The sequence below is a fragment of the Pteropus vampyrus genome, unplaced genomic scaffold (assembly GCF_000151845.1).
Source record: "Pteropus vampyrus isolate Shadow unplaced genomic scaffold, Pvam_2.0 Scaffold6, whole genome shotgun sequence".
Lineage (NCBI taxonomy): Eukaryota > Metazoa > Chordata > Mammalia > Chiroptera > Pteropodidae > Pteropus > Pteropus vampyrus.
The window spans coordinates 14,232,125-14,252,324 of record NW_011888787.1 but is presented as its reverse complement, the minus strand read 5'-3'; the positions used below and the strand labels follow the sequence as shown (position 1 = coordinate 14,252,324).

The 20,200-nt window shown below is 37.1% G+C and overlaps 1 protein-coding gene and 1 pseudogene across 1 annotated transcript in view; one reads left to right on the top strand and one right to left on the bottom strand.

Annotated features, from left to right (window-relative positions):
- Nucleotides 1-20,200, top strand: part of PALMD (palmdelphin) — a 42,821-nt gene that overhangs the window by 19,580 nt on the left and 3,041 nt on the right. Inside the window, exons 3-7 of the mRNA XM_011368492.2 lie at nucleotides 35-159; nucleotides 15,125-15,239; nucleotides 15,371-15,404; nucleotides 15,526-15,639; nucleotides 17,306-18,400. Coding sequence (XP_011366794.1) covers nucleotides 35-159; nucleotides 15,125-15,239; nucleotides 15,371-15,404; nucleotides 15,526-15,639; nucleotides 17,306-18,400 — 1,483 coding nt within the window. The remainder of the gene's footprint in view (nucleotides 1-34; nucleotides 160-15,124; nucleotides 15,240-15,370; nucleotides 15,405-15,525; nucleotides 15,640-17,305; nucleotides 18,401-20,200) is intronic.
- Nucleotides 19,447-19,565, bottom strand: LOC111745475 (annotated as a pseudogene).

The following is a 20,200-nucleotide window of genomic DNA, read 5'->3' as shown; positions in this document are numbered from 1 at the left end:
TATAAGAAAATATCTTTATGTTTCCTGATATCAGAAAAAGGCGTTGAGGGAGAAATGGCTTCTAGATGGAATCAGCAGTGGAAAAGAACAGGAAGAGATGAAGAGACAAAATCAACAAGACCAGTACCAGATCCAGGTTCTAGAACAAAGTATCCTCAGGTATGACCCTCACTGAGATACTTCATTTATTTTGGTTTTGTCCCATGTCGCATGTTTAAGAGCCATTTTCATTTTTAGAGATACAATCTGATCTTCGATTTGGATTTCTAATGAAAACTAAAGAAACACAACTCTCTTTTAGAGCTGTTGAGCAGATTAAAAATATATATGCTAAGCTAGTAGCATCTACCTGATACATGGCAAGTTATCAAAAAACTGTTCTTCATATCCCTCAACCTCATTTTTGCCTTAGGACAGATAACATTGCTATAGGTATGTTTACACTGCCCCCCCATCATGCCTCTCCCAGACCCTCACCAGTAATAAATGTGATATTTTGAAAGAGAAACACTATTGGACTACTTCACCAACATTTTCTCCTATTTCTGTGTGCATTTGGTCACAGATGTTGACCTCACTTCATGATGTCTATCCCTGCCCATCATTCATAATCAGTACAGAGTCAGCATCTTCTGATAAAACAAGTAAAGCTTTTAAATTGTCTTGGCTTAAAATGAGGTGATAGAGATGAAAAAAAAATGGAAAGCTCAAATATAAGATGGAATTATTAGTATTATCACAAAATATAGATAGCGTGGAACAAAGAGACATGGGAAATGTCAGAATCATTTTTTACACATGGAAAAAAAGGGATTTCTTGTGGTATAAAAATAACAATAATTTAAAGCCTACACATCTTTGAGACATAGGTAACTTTCAAACTTTACTCGCTATGTATTTATTCTCTTTAGAGAGGACTCTATAGGAAAAGATCTGGAGGATAAAAATATCCAGTAGCTGTGCTGGGACCACATTTTGTCCATACTTACCAAACTATGCAAACAGATCACATTAGGCCAAAAATTGACAACATGGAAAAAAAGCTTCCTTTTTTTCAACTGATTTTCATTTTACTTGTTTAATTTCATACACATATATTTAATAGTTAAAATAATTGAGCATTCATTCTTGTTTATATGGTTTTTAAATTAACAATTCTTTAAAAAGTATTTTATAATTAAAATTTTTACATTTATAAACTCCTCAGTTGTTTGCTGAAAGATATAAAGTGCTTCTAAATGGTGGATAACAAATACTTTAAAAATAACTCAATATATCAACTCAACAATTTGGAAAACTTAATTCTTCATAAGGCAACTCTTAGCAAGAGCTTCTAACCAAAATGTGACTTAACAGATGATGACTTTCCTCATTCCTCAACACAGAACCCGTATCTCTGAAGGGGTACTGAATTCAACCCTTGTTAACCCTTTGCTCTGCACAGGCATCTCCCTGCCTCTCCCCCGAGTCCTGTCTCTGGGGTCTTTCCACATATTGCACGCCTACAACTTTCTTTGTGCCTGGTGACAATTGGAGTGGCTACATATACTCAAATGCCATAACAAGCTTGGGCAGATTCTGAGTAATCCCAGAAAATTTACTAGGACTCTACTGATAGCTTTCAGGCCTTGCCTGAATGCTCTGAAGAGCACAGAAGCTTCTAGTAGTATTGATGGTGGCTTGCCTAGTTAAAACTCCTAGCTGACCAAAAAAAAAAAAAAGGAATAAGAAGGAGCATGAGGAGGAGGGGGAGAAGGAAGAAGAAATGGAGGAGAAAAACATATTTTCTAGCCATATTACCTCCAGGTACTTTACATATATCACCTCATTTAATCTTCATAATCCTTTGAGGCAAGCGTTGTTCTCTTCACTCTTTGCAAAGTGATTAAAGAATTCACACACTTAGAGAGTGACAGATCAGAGACGAACTCATTGGACTCTCCTATGCACCCTATACAGTGATTGCACACACAACTCTCTGTGCACTGAAATGGTGTTCTCTTCCAGGAAGTCTTTGACGCATGTTCTGTCCCTTGGTTCTCCTTTCTCCAAACAGCTCCGACCACACTCCCACGTCCCTTTAATATCTTTGCTAAATCACCAATTACATGTCTGTTCATAACCAATTTTTGGTATCTCACTACAATTTATTTTAGATCTTCAGGATGTCAATAACCCATCTGTGCTCTTTTATTAACACCAAATGATTTTAATCCCTGAATATAAATAATAATAACAGTAATGGTTCTTTTTAATTGGCCTTGTGAAATTTCCAAAGCATTTGTACATTTAATAGTCACAGCAATCCTAGAAAGAAAGCGTCAATACCTCCATCTCATAGAAGAGGAAATAGGCTCAGAGAGGACGAGGAACTTGTTAAGGTCACAGCTCCAACAAAGGGTCTCAAACTTGGGCCTCAAAGCCAGTCAGGCTCAGTGCTCTCCTGCTGCAAAGTTAAAAGACAGCTGTAGGTGTGAATGTTCTGGAAAAAGTAAAACAACTAATACCTAAAATTGTTTTGTTCAAAGAATGGTACTTAAGAGATATATTTGCAAAAAGTTAGTAAAGAATTTGTATCTCTGTGACCCATAATGGCATGTTTATCTCCCTAAAAATGTGCAGGGGACACAATGTTCTGAAGCCACATATGACACACGGAGACAAAAAATATCTGTGCCTTGACCGTAGTAAGCAGCCTGCGCCATTGCCCAGCATTGTAGAAATCCTGTTGCCAAAGCAGCTTTACCTGACAACTGAACATTTTCTTCTCAGATATTTCTAAAGCTGCTACATAATCAGGTTCCTTTTTTATAAATTCAATCTTTCTCCAAAACAACCACCTACTGTGTTTAAGAAGCTTTTATTGCCAGCTAAATACAGTACATTTTCCTGTTAGCTCTGAATGGCCACCAAGCCAACTAAGGAAGTTGAACTGGCAGAGCCCTCCTCCTTCCCTAAGCAGAGAAAGGATCCCAAACCCTAAATGTCATTTATCACTTGACTTAGGTGCCTACTCAAGGGTGACATTTGCCATCTGCCAGGCCTCTTGGCTAGAAGATAAGACTTTAATAGGAACATCAAAATAGAAATATTGCTGTTACCTCAGAGTGTGTAGCAGGGCCAGACTTTGCCTGTGAAGTTTTCATTCCTTCTACTTCCACGGTGTTGTGAGTTGAACCGAAAAAATTCACCTTTGGCATTCAGATCCCTGTTCTGCCGACCACAGTGCTTAAGCCTGGCCATGTTCATTCATCTCTTCGGGCCTCAGTTTCTGCGTCTGTGATAGTGGGACAATTATAGACATTTCACAGGATTGTTTTAAGGGAAGCAACCTCCACCTGACACATGGTAGGTGTTCAAATAATATATTAGATACTATTCCTTCTTAGGAGTCAAAAGGAATTAAAAGGACACTGACTAGAGCTTTATCAAAGAATTTTTATCTTTTGGTTAAAATCTCTCATTTCTCTAGGTTAGTACAAAAAATCTCTTTCTTTGAGTAAACTGAGATTATTATCCAACTAGAATTTAGAAATAATTGATAGTCTTCTTGAAGACTAAAATGCTAATAATAGGAGTTAATTTTTAGTGAACATTTGTTATAGACCAGACACTATAGTAATTACATATTATTTCATTTCTCATAACCATCTTATGAGGTAAATAACATTTAAAGATGAAAAGCGGACATTTAAAGAGGCTAACGTGCCCCAACTCATACAGCTAAAAAATTAAGGGCTAAGATTTAAAATCTAATTAAAAGTCCTAACAATAAAAATAAATTGTGCCTCAGATATTGCAGATAAATTTTACAAAAGTTAAATTCTGTAAAAGCTACCCTTTTACAGCATTTTTGAATTTCCAATCCATGCTACAATTTCACTCTCATAAGCATCCTTTTGTATAGACAGCCATATGACTCTACCATATTAAAAACACTGAGTTTCCCTGACTCACACATAACATTTGAGTAAAGCATGTCTGCTTATTTGTCCTTTTATCTTTTCTTTCAAAGAGAGGCAACATTTCAGAAAATAAGTACGCTTCCATGGGCTTTGTCTTCGAGTCACATTGTTAGCTTTAGTACAATATTAGTGAATATTTTTCCCAGAGGAAAACTATATTAAACATCTTCTGAATCACTTCACTTAAATAGCATTTCAATTTACCTCCCGAATGAGCCCTGCTTTTATGGTGACCACTGAACCATTTGCTTCCTAATCATAGTCACAGGTGTAAATCCAGCACTGACTTTTCATTCCAAACACCCATGTATATAAATTTATAGGCTGGCTTAGAAATCTTGTTCTGTCACTTCTGTTGCTTTCCCCCATCCAAGAGCCTACACCCAAAAAACACACCCAAACACCCTTTGAAGTGTCCAAAGGAGCTATGTTGTTCACATCCAAAGTTCTCTTTCCTATCCAGCTGCCCTGCAGTTTCCATGACTCCCTCTGTCAAATTGCCATGCCTCAGGCTCCCCCTCCAGACACTTGCTGCTCTTGGAACTGTGTCCAAAGATCTCTGACTTTGATTGGAGCATTCAGAGCACTGGACAGAAATGCTGTAAGCATAAAATGCAAAAGGTTAACTGCCAAGGAGAATGATGCAAATACACTGCATTCTCTTTGAGAAGGATTATCTACTTATGATTAAATGTTCTCCAGTAAGGATTTTTTTTTAAATACTCCCAAATATCCTACTGACCCTCTGCCTTCACTTAATGAAAGCTTATTTGTCTCCAGTAGTTAGAAACTGCCTTTCACATATGGTATTAATGGGAAGGTGCATATGAAGCATTGATTTCTATGTGACTGTGTGACACAAGAAGAGCTGAGGAGTGGGCTGTTACGGAAGCTACGGCCATCCCACACGACTTACGGGAAATTCTTCCACAAATGGGGATGGAATACTAAAAAATGCATTCTGCTCAATATCATATAAAGCAATAATCTACTTAGTTAACTCAAGAGATAGTAGGCTAGAGTTAATTTCAAAAAAAAGGAACCCAAAATATTAATGTAGAAATATAAAGGTGAAATGATTTTGTTGCTGGTTATGGTTTATCAAAGTTTAAATCTTTATTATTTCTATCCAAGTTTAACCCTTACTTACTGGTCTCATTTGCCTGAGCAAGCCAATTGTACCTTAGTAAAACTAATGTCTCATCAAACACAGCGAGGCATACTGCATGAAAATACCACGTACTAACTGTTTCTGCCTTCCTACTCTGACCCAACCAGCGATACCTAACATCACATTGCAGGGAGGTAGACAAGCTGCTCTTTTGTGACAACATAAGAGAGAAGAGAAGAGAAAAAAAAAAGAGGGAAAAAAGGAGAAAAAATGCACCATTTGTTTCTTCTTCTTAAATTTTCTGTTGCCTAGAAACACCCAAGAAATTATTCTGTGGCAATTATGTGAGTCAAAAATCATTTCGAGAATGTTTTTCACTCTCCATATTTAACTAATTGGTTTACCAGATTTGCAGTCGTTCATCTGTTGTTGTTTTTAATTTCCCAGATATTCTGATTATTTTTAATTTATGAGCTTTTTTAATTCAACAAAAGAAGCTAAGTAACCAAATTTCTAGCAAAAAAGGAAGAAATCTATATACTCCCCCCCAATAAATGCCTAGTACAATACCTAGTGCATAGTAGGAATATGTAAATATAGAACTTAATAAATGAATGAATGAAAAAATAGATAATGAATAAACAATGGAAGGATGGGAGGATGGATGGATGGATGGATGGACAGACGGATGAATGGAAAGGTGGATTTGAAAATACCACCAGTTTAAGGGGACCAGATGAAGACTAGACAATGACTTGAACATTAATGAACTAAAAAGGAAAGATTTGAAATTTTTTTAAAAATAAAGAAATTAACACTTAACTATGGAGTCAAGGTCAAAGTCATGTGGCAGTGGTGCTCCTGGTTTTTGATCCAATTGTTGATAGCATGTTTTAACATCTCGCCACTACTTTACTTTCTCACCTTTTCCCCTCCATCATGTGCTTTTATTTCCTTATCCCCACCTCTCAGAAATTCCTTTTGCCCATACCTGCCAATCTCATTTATATGCTAATAGAAATAAGGTTTAAATGGCTACCCAGAATAAACACTGCCAAACACCATAGTAAGGTAAAAGGTAGATTAGAATAATCTCTGAGAGTCTGCCCCTTACCCCCTCTTTAATTCAACAGTAACAGCTACTTTTTATGGAGCACATATTCTGTACTAAGCATTATTTTGAGAATAACAATTCTCTGGGGAAGTCTAATTAGCCTCATTTTACACATAAAAATGCTAAGTATAGAAAGCTATAAATCTAATAACAGTCAAGCCATGTGTCATACATAGATCTTTCTGACTTCAGACCCTTTCCACCATGCCTCATCTGGCTTATTTTTGACTCATTTCAATGAACATTTATTGAGAACCTGCCACATGTAATCTTTGGTCTTCTATAGGAGATTTGAGAATCAAAAGCTTCTCAAAATAAAATTTTATTTGTGTTAACCATTCTTTAGATCTTTTAACTTTTCAAAGTGCTTTTACATTATTCATCTCATTCAAAATAATATTCAGTTACTTGAGACACAAATGTATGACCATTAGCAGAGATGACAAAGATCATTGGCAGTCTTGACATGAGTAAAGAAACAAGGAGCAACTGGACAATCCAGAAAGTGAGAAGGAAGTTAGTTTCAGTGATCGATCCATCGGGTCATGGCCACAAAGAAAGAATGATCAAGGGCAGAGATTATTGAATGAGAAAAGGGGTCTTTGCTGCCGTAGGACCAAAGATTTCTCGTTCCCCAGGAGATTCCATGGCTAAATTTACTGGCTCAGAAAAGTTCCACACCACCCCTTGCAAAGCCTCTTGTCTGCCATAAGGCAAAAGTTAGTCCATTTAGATGGCCCAAGGCTTTCTGGTCCTTGTCAGTTATTTCATGTTATATTAAGGTTGGAATTTATATTTATTAGTCTTCAGATACTAGAGTCCTGTTCTTGGTATCAAATGTGAACAATTAACACTAGAAGCAAAGCAGAAATGAAGTGGCTAAAAAGTAAAAGATATAGTGGCTGCTCTATAATACAATTGAAGAAAAATGTTAAGGATTATAAGGCACAAAGGCAGTAATTATGTCTAATAGAGAGAGTCACTGGCTATATGCATCATTGAATATGTTTTATCATTTCATTATATGGTTACAAGTGGTTTATTCACTAAAAATACTTTTCCTCTACAACTTATTAAAAAAAAAAAAAAAGGCTTCCCAAATTCATGAATAAGTACATCTGCAGTTAGCTTGCTATATCCTGACTAAACAATATTTGAAGGTCACTTGAGAAATTCATGTCACGTATGTAGGTCAATTTGAATTATTATTACAATTATTTGGCTCTTATTAAGTGTTTGGCATGTACTACAAGGTTCCCTACAGGCCCTAATTAAAATCCACACACCGGCCTCTGTCCTGCCAAAGCATCTGAGAAGCCCATGACTAACCAATTCACCATACCACATCAGCTTCCAGGGTGCTCGTTTATTTGCATTCATTTGAAAATTACATTTGTAGCTTGCACATGAAAGTGGCTGATTCCCTGAAAATCAGTTTGGTTTCTTAATTTTCATGGCAAATGAAACCCTTAGTTCACAAAATATTATTCTGATTCAGAAAGCTGACTTTTCTACTAAATCACTCTCTTCTGACCTTTTCTGCCTACATGACAGTTTCAAATGATGATAGTATCATCTAGCCGTAAGATAATTATTAATATTTACTGAGTGATATCAGGAGATGAGATGCACCCATGCAAAAGCTGCCCACATGTAACTACAAATTTTTCATCTTTTCTAAACATCTGCTCTGTTCCCAATTATCAGAGCACACTGACACTTGTTTCAATATTGTTAGGTTAGCTCTCTGCTTCTAGTTATCCTGAAGCTATCATGCTATGTTGCTATTCTGTTCTTAAATACTCAGGATGACACAATAGATCTGGCACAGGGCAAATTCTGTGTTTGCTCTACACCAAATGCCCTTCAATTCCCTGGCGTGCTTACCTATGACATGTGACTGTTTGCACTGGTGGGTGAGATCTTCTTTATTTCACACTTGCCCTTTGGCAAGGAAATTGATTGTGAGGAAATTCTTGTCCAACGTCTATGCATATAAGTATTCGTTGTCATTTTTGATATACTTTTATTTCAGTTGGTGAATAAAATGTGCCTGATGTGTAGTAAGTGCTTAATATATTTGTTAAATGTTTGATGAAATTTTTTGGACTCCAGTTTTAAAAAAATAAACAAAATAGTCCATATTCTGCTAGACTACGTACTCTCAATTTTATTGAGAAAATATTGCTTGACACTATCCTTGGCCAAATTGTCTATAAAGATAAAATATGTTTTACTTATGACCCATTAGTAATAACTTATCTGCCCATAACATATGAGCAACACACTTCAGTTCAGACTACCTGATTAAACTCACCAACCATGTGTACTCGACAGCATCCATTGCAACTCCAGAGCTATTCATTTAGATGAGTTGTGATTTAAAAAATAAATTATTTATTGCAAAATTTTCTTTTTGCTTTGTGAACTTTAGACATCCAATATTAACTAGCTAATGTCAATACTAACTATGTCAGATTTAATAGATCATCTAGAAACATGTAAATTCTTTACCCACTAGGAGTAAAGACTGATTTATTTTTCTATTTTTACTGGCTACCTGAAATGTAAGATACTAATGAATAATTCTGCAAATCAATGAAAAAAGTTATGAAAAAGCTCATAAAAGTGGTCACACTGCGATTCATCCCCATAAGGTTATATAATCATTAGCACATTGGTTTTGATGCTTTAAAAAAACTCCAGAATAGCCGTGGCTTGAACAAGATTAGAAAGATTCACTTCCCTCACATACACAATAACCCTAATTGGGAGACATTCGAGGAGAGGAGAGCAGCAGCATCACATGAAATAATCAAGAGACCCAGTTTCTTTTTGTTCTGATACTTTGCTACTCCCTAAGTGATGCCCTTGGTCGTGTGGGCAAAGACAGTTCACCACTACCTCTGCATTCCAGCGTGGGAAGGGGAAGATAAATGAAGGACAAACAGCTCTATTTTAAAGATATGATGTGAAAATGCAGAGGTCACCTCTGCTAGCATCCTATTGGCCAGAATTTAGTCCCATGGTACCATTTAAATGCAAAGGAGACTGGAAAATACAGTCTGTAGCAGGGTAGCCAGGGAGTCACATTAACTCAAGGAGTTCCATTACTAAAAAGAACAAGAGAAATGGATTGCGGGGTGGGGTATTAGCATGTTGTCAAAACAGACTAGCATATTCTTTCATTTATTAAATAGATAACATTTATTAAATAGATACCATCCCCATAAATATTATGAAATTTCTGATAATGCTGGAACTCTGTTTTGGTTTTCCTTCTAGAACAGTATGTTCAAGGACAGTGTGTTTCTGAAGCTGTTCAAGCACACTGCTTGCTCTGAAACCATTGATATTAAAGTAGAAGATGAAATCCCCAAATGGAGCTGGGAGGCTTTCTCTTCTGCTGGGATTGTCAGAGAATGCCCTTCTCTCCCTAGCAGACTAACTAATTATTATTGAGTAACACCTTTTTGTCATATCACATGCTAAAGGCTTACAAACATTGTCTCATTTATCTCCCCAAGAAAACCCTTTGTGATACTGTTATTTTTCCCCAAATAGAGTGGGAAGTGTCTCCCAGCCCTTCCATCAGCTGGTCTCAGACCTACTTCAGCAGTGGCACAGCCTGGGTCTAACACCTGCTGACTCAGGCCATCCCAGAGAAATGACCATGGGCCCTCTTTCAGTTTAGTCTGGGTTTTTAATAATGCCATATACATATGACATATTATTAAATTGTACACTTGAAACCTATATAATTTTATTAACCAATGTCACCCCAATAAATTTAATTAAAAAAAGAGAGAGAGAGACAGTGTGGCTCCCAAGATGCAAATAATTCGTCAGTGCTTTCAAAGTATATAGCTAAACCATTCATAAACTTAATTTCAAATATAGCATTGGTAATTACATTTAAACTGCAGTATTACAATCAAATTGCATTAGCCAGCTTTATATTTAATTCCTAAAGCTTCCATTACTTTGAACAACAGTCACATGTCTAAGCAAAGAAATTCTCACTATAAAGTGGCCCTAGCTTAGGGAACCCCAGGCTCTTGGAAGGAACTGTTCTAAGAACCGCACTCAAGCAGCCAAAGAAAAATCCGACAAAACCTGGGACTTTAATCCTCATCAGACTGACTAGTCCACCAAGCAGAGAAATTCCCAGTTTAACAAAATTGCCCTAACGAAGATCAGGACAGAAATATTACCTTTATACATAATGAGTCCACACTTTTGCATGTGGGTAGAATGCAGCTAGCATTTCAATCTCCACTTTCTTTTATCATAGAAAGTAAGAAATCCTTTTATTCTGCTGAGCAAAAAGAATGTTTTGTCTAAGTTCATAAGAATCCATTTTTTAAAGTTTTTGTTTCCATAGTGGCCAATTAGAAAGGAGTTAAGAGCTCAGGCTCCATAGGCAGAGACTCGATTTCACGCCACGGGCCTGCAAGCCTCCAGGCCACCTGCCTTTCTAGGTGCACAGCTTGCTCATCTGTCAAATGGAACTATCACCAGTACTCATGGGACTTGTTGTGAGGACTAATTAGGCCAGTGCCTGCTACAGTGTAAATGCTCAATACATGGTTAGTGTTATAATTGCTAACAAGAGAAATGCTGTCAAATAGGACATAACTTTTGATTTTTTTTTTCTCCTGAGTCCAGTTCGTTTGGCCTCTAATGGCAAACTCCATCAGGTTGTTAGTCCTTGTCAACACCACCAAAAACTGAAAGAAATAAATGGCCCTTAGCAGCTGAAAAATTGCCTTCTGAAACAACCCCTTCTTGGCACATCCAGCCTTTATGAGCTTTTCTTTCTAAGACAAAAAATTGCATGTTGGAATTGAATCGGGGACATTATCTCATGATGATTAAGGGAGCTTACTCCTAGACCAGTGCATGAAATGAAATGAAAGCCACCTGCTTTCACCTACAGAACTCTTGAAAATAATCCTCTTTCTCCCCAGCAAATAGGCAAGAAAAAGAAAGATTCCAATAATGGATAGCATTACAAATCCTTTTTCATGTACTCTGCTTATCTAAATTGGCACATGATGCCTGCCCACCATCTCTCAGAAATTGCAAGAGGTACTAACTCATCCATCAGGCCCCGCCTAACAACCCAGGAGGCACCAGGAAGGACATTTCTCTACTGCCTGTTTTTCGCCAAACTGAATCAGCATTTCTAGGAGCTCAATTCCCTTCTGAAAGGTAACACCTTCTGAAGATAGGGATGGCAGCGCTTACAGAAATTCTAATCCATCGGCTGAGATATAAGCAGGTGCATGTGAGAGTGTTATGCCCCAGAGACCTCCCTAAAAACTTTCCATGTAAAAAAAAAGTTTTACCTATGTACAAATATATGTAAAACAAAAATGTTTTACATCTACATCTATATATGCATATGCGTGTGTGTGTGTGTGTGTGTGTGTGTGTGTGTGTGTGTGTGTGTGTGTGTGTATGGGTATATACATATACATATATATATGTATATATACACGTATATAATACATATGTATAATATATATGTGTATACACAATTAGTCGAAACACATTTGTGAAAATAATATGATATTCCATTACCCATGGGCCTTTCTGCAGAGGAAAACAACTACAAATCTCAGTGCATTTCCTAATTCCTTGTCACTGGCCAGGCCAACCAAGAGCTCTATTTCTGTACCCCAGGAACAGGAAGGGCGGAGACATAAAGAAACTAGCATTTTCTGAGTGCTCACTAATTCTTTTATTCCTTATTAAACCCTTTGAAAGAGTTAACATTGCCCACACCTCTAAATGTTTAACTGGCCCAGGATTCAGTCCTTGGAAAATCTGACTTTCTAGGAAAACTTATCCACTCCTATGTCTATAAATACCAACTCCCAAACCCAGACTTCTCTGAGCTCTGACTTTTATATCTACCTGTTTTCTACATATCATCACTTGACTGTCTCAAATTTAATACGTCCCCATCAATCTCCTTTCTTCTCTCCCCTAGATTTCTGTTCAGCTAGTCGCAGTCACATTCTTCCAATTATTCTGGCCACAAATGTCGTAATCACTCTTGACATCTCTTTCTCTCATACCTCATGTGTAATCTATCAACAAATCCTGGCAGCTCCTCCGAAATCCGAGAATCCGATCCCTTCCCACCCTTCTGATGGCAACCACCATGGATTAAGCTATCTTTGTCTGGACTATTACAACAGCTCACCTCCATGTGTGCCCCTCCAGTCTATTCTCAAGACAGTGACCAATGTAACTGTTTAAATTTCAAATCATAGCATGTTTCTCCTCTTCTCAGAACTCCCAATGGCTCCCCAAAGGCCTTCCTATGCACAAGGCCCTGTATGATCTGGTTGCCAGCCATCTCTGACTTCACTTCCCACCGCTCCCCTCCTGAGCCCCCTGCTCTTACTTTAAGCTTTGTAGTTAGTTACTCTTCCCTCTGAAGCACAATCCCCCAGAAACTCTCATGAGTCCTTGCCTCATTTCCATCACGTCTCCACTCAAATAACACTTTATCAGAGAGACTCTCCCTAACCAAACTATTAAGTTAGTGCCCCCCAAGCACTCTCTGCCCCCCTTATTCTTCTATTTATACCCCTTATTCTACTTTTTCATGGAAATATTTTTCTTCATAAATAAATGTATGGGCACATACACATTTGCGTATTGTGTGTATATATACGTGTGTATATGTAAATATGTATGTTAAGATATAGATATACATTTTATATGTACATACACATACACACATTTGTAGGAGTTAGGAAACTACAGCCCAGGCCCAAATATACCCTTAGTCTATTTTTGAATAACCACAAGCTAAGAATTGTTTTTATATTATTGAAGGATTGTAAAAGGAAAAATTAAAAAGATGAATATGCAACAGAAACTGAATGTAGTCTGCAAAGCCTAAAATATTTACTATTTGGCCCTTTACAGAAAGGGTTGCCAGCCCCTGTCTGGTGTGCCGTCCGTGTCCTCCCACTAGAATGTAAACCTTGAGGGCAGGGACTTTGTTTTGTTCACTGTCATATCCCCAGCACATAGGATATTGCCTGATACAAAACAGATGCTAAATACTTGTAAATGAAAGAATAAATGAAGACGATTAGGCTTAGCAAGGTCTGGTGACTTGTCCAGGTTCACACTGGAAGTTGGCAGATGAACCAGGATTCAAACCCAGATCCACAGATGGCTCCTGAGGTCCAGGAGCTGCTTGTGCAAAGATTTGAACACCCTGTTTTTCCACCCAAAGGCTCCCCATTAGACTGTGTTTAACATGCTTTCAAGTAAAAGACTCTGTGAGACAAAGCATGGAAAGAGAGACAGTGTATAGCAGAAAATCTTTAATATTTATACCATAATGACATTTATATCTGATGTCAGTCACATTCTATGTGCTTTCATATATCATCTCTTCTTAGCTTCAGCAAATTTCTATATAAAGTAAGGGAGGTACAATTTTCTCATTATACAAATTATAAAACTAAGCATCAGGGAAGTTAAAGAAATCAGCTCTCACAAATAGTGAGTAGCAGAAACAGAATAACTCAGATTTATGACCTTTAGTATAGAGCCTTCCACTCTACCAACCAACATATGTTCCCAAAACTCCACTGGTGTGCTGCCATGGATGTGGAAGGATTTTAACAGGATGGCCGTCACATCTCAGTAACTTCTAAGAAATCAGAGGTACTACATTTTACTTAAAGTTCTATGCTGTACAAGAAAACTTCCTCAGCTATAAATGGCCAACTACCCATGGCCGGAGGCACCAGCAAAGTCAGAACTTTGAAACTTAAGCCATGAGGAGGAGAGTGGTCAAGCAGACCAGACCTCGGGCTTTTATTGGTGATTTTTGAGCTGCCAGATCCATGACCATCTTAAAGAAGCCAAGAAAACTGACAAATATCTTAGCTGACACTGATACCCACAGCTGTCATCTCCTGGACTAGCTGCTGTATCTAATCAGCCATCCTCTGAGGCAGCTGACTTTAGAGCTTAGAGCATTTGGCTGAGAAACTACGTGTGTTTCAAGTCTGCCAAGTGCCAGCCTTGCTAACTGCATGGATGCCAGTGACTGTATGTTTTTATGCAGGATAGAGGTCATAATGTCATACTCTGGCGTTAACTTGAATCTGACATGCTGGTCAAGATACCAGCTCAGAATGTTTGCAATGGTCTAATTTCGAATGTCTGTCTTTTTGTCCCTACAAGTTTCCTTACACTTTGTCAGGCCATGCGTCACATTTCTTTTTTTATAGAAAATGTAGTCTTTATAAACAGCAGCGCCTGAGGCCACTGTACTATATTTTGTCTAATTTTCGTCTCTTCACGCAACTCTTAGGAAACTGTGAAATTAAAACAAGGTGTCATTCTCGATGTTAGGATATGCAGGGTTTTTAAGTGTCAAATAACTATGATTATTAAATCAAGTTTAATAATTATAATATTATAAAGTGTTGATTGGCTAGAAAAAATAATTCTGCTTTCTCCAAATAACATACATGGAGACTTGGGTAAGGAAAACTGGTGAACTAAGTAATAACTGTAGATATGCCATTCCTTTTGGTTCAACTATGAACTTAAGTCTCTATAAAAGAAATTTCTCTGTTTCATTTGGAAGTAACATTAGTAACTGCAATGAAGAAAATGGGGCAATTGTCAAATACTTTACCTAAGAATTCCTTTTGTCAAAAAAATAATAATAATTAAAAACAAATTGAAAATTGTTAAATAAAGTCAAGTATTAGGTGCTTTCTATGTACTAAATGTGATGTTTGCTGTAATACTACATTCTTAAGGTAACTGAACATTTACATGCAATGTTCCGAGGAAAGTTTATATATGGAGAAGATAGATATATTTGAGAACTCTACATTTGTAATGTCTTAAGCAATAAAAAGTGTATCTTTTTGTTGTCAGACTTGAAAAAGAGATTCAAGATCTTGAAAAGGCTGAACTGAAAATCTCAACTAATGAAGAAGCAATTTTAAAGAAACTAAAATCAATTGAGAGAACAACAGAGGACATAATAAGGGTGAGCATTAAGAAATTTTAAAACTATGATTTTTTTCTCAAAGTGAGTCACAAATAATTTTTCAAAGTATATCCACATTTAGAATTCATTTTTTAACTGTGTTAATCATGAAGAATTCTTTTTTCTTATAGTCTGTGAAGGTGGAAAAGGAAGAAACATCAAGAGGTATGTTTTTGAGCAGTCTAGTCTATGTCTAATTACGATATTTTTTGATAAGCCCATTGAAATTTTTTACATTATTGTAAACATATTCTAAATGTATTTTGAATTAATATTAATTTTACAGAGTCAATTGAAGACATCTATGCTAATATCCCTGACCTTCCAAAATCCTACATACCTTCCAGATTAAGGAAGGAAAGAAATGATGGAATAGAAGATGATGAACAAAATAGAAAAGGTATATGAGAAATCTGCCTCCAAAGGCAGTTTCTCAAATTCAGATTTTACAATGTCAGTTGTTAGCAACTTGCTATGACATCATGTGCTTCCAGGTTAAGCAATGGCTTATTTTACAAAGTTCTGTGAAAAATATGAGTCACCTGCATAGATAGGGATAACCGGGTTACAGTGTTGATTCCATGTATTTTATTCCCCAGCCCACTAGATAGGAAGAAGAGATAAAGTCCTAAAGGAGACAAGAAGCTCTTAAAAGCAAAGCTCCCCTGCTCAAAAATATCACTTCCAACATATTCCATCTAGTAAACTCTCTCTTGGATTACTAAGATCCTTTATGAAAATAAAAATATTCTCCTTGGGAAGGCTAGGAATTATTTATCCTCCATGTGGGAATGATTTTGGAGTTAATACTCCAAAGCCTCTAGAAAAATGAAGGCGTATGTGAGAGCAGAGCAAAAACCTTTGCATTTTAGACTAGAAAGGGAAGCTACACTCTACATGCAGATAGTAGCTATTCATTCATAACTGTGTAGTGAACATGTACTATATTGCCGAGCTCGGTTCTTGTACTAAGAATACGGTAGTGAATAAAACAGCAAAGACCTCTGCCCTCATGGAGCTGATATTCTAAGGGAGAAAATAGACAAAAAATTAGGTAAATCAATAAAATATTTCATGTTAAGGAGTGAAAATGCTAAAGAGAAGAGTAAAACAGAGAAGGGGGATAGGGAGAGTGTGGACGAGGCACTGCGATTTGATTTGGGTAGCCAATGCCAAGAACCATCAAGCAAAGATCGGAAATGCAAGATGGGTTCAAAAGGAAGGTGAGAGAACAACAAACGCAAGCATTGCCACATTGCTCCGCCCGAGTCCTGTTGCCTTTACTACGCCAGTTAAAATTCCAGCCATAAGGATCTCGCCTGGACCATGAAGCAGATCCCAGCTTCCCCCAAATCAACCAGTTCTCTCCAGCCCAGTTGTTTCAGGACAGCTGATAGTGATAGTGCTCTAATTTTAGCCCTTGCTCTATTTGAAAATGGGAGTGAAAATGAAAAGAAACATAAGGCAAAAGGAGAAGCGTGTGATTCTAGCCTTCTCCCTCCCTCTTTAATGCCAGCTCTGCATTGAAACGATCTCCCTAATGTGAAAACTTTAGAACCACCCGCTATAAGTTCAACAGGCTGCTGGTCTATACAGCAAGGATGTAACTTAAAAAAATATATGTACTGTGCTAGACTTTTACCTATGGTCATGCATAGTGCAATATATTCTTCCTAACTAAAAAAAAAAAAAAAAAAATCTGATTCCTCCCATTGAGTAATGTAAAAGAGTATAAATTGTTGGATCTATTAATTAGGAAGGAGATATCTTTTGGGTCCCCATTAAAAATCCTTACTATTTGAAACTATCAGCTTCTCTTCTCCAATCAGCTTTCCTTCTCCAATTCTTCCCATTTTTTCACTAATTTCATACATCTTTACATAAAAAAACATGTAATTACAGTATTAGTCATTATGTAATTAAATAAAATCAGAAATTTTAAAAATGTACACATCCCATAAAACAATCAAAGGGTATACTTGATATAAAAATAAACACTGTGAAAGCAGATGAGTTTATAAGTGAAAAAATTAACTAAATCGAAGATCAAATTTGTCTCTCAACAGCTTTGTATGCCATGGAAATTAAAGTTAAAAAAGACTTGAAGACTGGAGAAAGTACAGTCCTGTCTTCAATACCTCTCCCATCAGATGACTTTAAAGGTACAGGAATAAAAGTTTATGATGACGGGCAAAAGTCAGTATACGCAGTAAGCTCTAATCACAGCCCACCGTTCAATGGTACCGATGGCCTGGCCCCAGTTGAGGTAGAGGAACTTTTAAGACAAGCTTCGGAGAGAAACTCTAAATCCCCAACAGAGTATCATGAGCCTGTATATGCCAATCCATTTTGCAGGCCTACAACTCCACAGAGAGAGAAGGTGACCCCTGGACCAAACTTTCAAGAAAGGATAAAGATGAAAGCTAATGGACTGAGTAATGACATGAGTGAACCCATACACCATATGGACAATGGACTTACAGAGGAGAGGAGCAACAGCTTCAATCATGTCAGTCCTGTTCGACCAATACCCCATCCCCGATCCATGACTCAGCAAGCAGAGGAGATGCCCTGCACCCTACAAAAGAGGCTGGTGACTCCTTGGGAAGAGTCGAACATAATGCAAGACAAGAATGCACCCCCTTCAAAGGCGAGACTCAGTCCCAGCAAAGCACTCGTTGGCAAGTCAGAATGCCAGGGTTCTGCTCCCACTTGCCAGGAGGACGAGGAAGATGTGAGATATAATATCGTTCATTCCCTGCCCTCTGACATGAATGATAGAGAACCCGTGACGATGATTTTCATGGGGTATCAGCAGGCAGAAGACGATGAAGAAGAAAAGAAGCTTCTGACAGGGTATGACGGGATCATCCACGCTGAGCTGGTTGTGATTGACGATGAGGAGGAGGGTGAAGGAGAAACTGAGAAACCATCCTACCATCCCACAGCTCCCCACAGCCAGGTTTACCAGCCTACTAAACCAACACCACTTCCTAGAAAGAGATCAGAAGTTAATCCCCGTGAAAACGCAAGCCATCAATCTCCCCACAAAAATTCCATATCCCTGAAAGAGCAAGAAGAAAGCTTAGGCAGCCCTGTCCACCCTTCTCCACTGGGTGTTCAGACAGCTGGAGATGGAACTGAGGATCCATCCCTAACAGGTAATAAAAATGACAAGGCTTGCCACTGCTGTTTAGTCATGTGAAAATCTCTGTGTTGTTAACAAACCCTCTTGCTTTCAGCTTTTCTGACCACCTCATAGACTAATACACACTAAGATTTTTTACTAAAGCTGATATTTTTATTACCATAAGTGAAGCAATTCAGTCCATTCAAAAGATAAAGAAATGAAAAAAATTGTTGCCATGTTTAGATATTGTATCAATTGACTCTAATAACTTGAAATTTTTCTTCTGTCATGGTATAACATCATGTGTGAATATATTTGGATCACTAATAAGTTGGGTCATTAATATCATATCTTTTTCCTCCAGAATCTGAATTTTTGTGCCTCTCTCTGATTTAAAACTTCCTACATAAGTTAACAAATTGCCTTAATTTTGCAAGAAAAAAGAAACAAATTTTATTTTCAGTGCGCTATTTTATTACTTTACTATGTTTCTCTATACTTTTATAGTTTTATCAACTTTATTTCCTTAATTTTTCTTTATTTTAAAATTGAATGTTAGTTTATCTTACATTATCTATAAGATTTAGTTTTGCATAGTCTTTCCTAACTTAGGAAATTTATTTTTTCTATTTTCTACCTATTTACATTTCTCATTCTCTATGAAGTTTTATAGCTATCTATCTTTCATAGCATTGAATGGAAAATAACACTTTTTGCTACAAAAGTGATAGCTCATCAATTTTAGATTTCTTGTTATCACTTGAATATTGTATTGTACTCATCATTTATAAAGAATAAATAAGAATCTGACAAAATTGATTATAATAGCTGTACTTACCTTGGCTAAAGAGATACTCAAATTACCCAGACATACAGATACTGGACGTATGAAAGGGATAGTAATTTTCAATGTCTCTAATAGAAAAATTCTTATTAAAAAGCAATAAGTATTAAATCCTAGCTAATCCAGGAAGCAGAACTTGATAATTCCTTTTTTGTTAGGTGAGGCAACCCTTGGTTGACCTCACAGTTTGCAAGGACCTTGTCAGCTTACAATCCCTTGTTTTTTATTATTTATGCCTACAGCACCTGGTTGTCCTAGGTGGTCTCCTATCCAAGTACTGACCAGGCCCAACTCTGCTTAGCTTCCGAGATGAGACGGGATCGGGCTTGTTCAGGGTGGCATGGCCGTAGACTAGAACTTGATAATTCTATGGGACTGTGGTAGTACCTGCACACTTCAGGAAAGTTTCTTCCTCTGCAAGCAATAAAACCAGTCTTGGTTTGCCAAAACTACAATAAAATGGATCTCTTCCAGTCTTTTAAGTAGTTAAATTCAGCTTACCGTTTTTAAGTTTAATTATCTGAAGACTTTCTAATCTCTTGCTAACTGTACACTTATATTATCTTCCTATAAATCAGAGTCAAATGGTGTGTCATCCACAATGGAAATCTGTTGAAACTGAAAGTTCCTTTTTGTTTTGAGAATGAGCTTTGTCTGCTGACTACACCTTGCATCTTAAATTCATTTTTAAAACAACTCAGAAGACTTAAAAAAGAGGAACACAGTTTATGATCAAGAGCAGCGAGTGATATGACCCACCATAAAACCTCTCATTTTAGAACATGGATGTTAGCCAGCTTCTCCTGAACACCCTTATTCCTTCTCCCTACCCATGTCAACACATTTACTTCATAGAAAAAGACAGGAAGTGACTAATGTTTCTAGACAACACTAATCATGCCATTGAACCAAAATAATGAAAACAGGAAGACGTCTTCCAGACAAAGTAACAATACAAAGTTCTGTGCTATCAGTCAAAGCATCTTA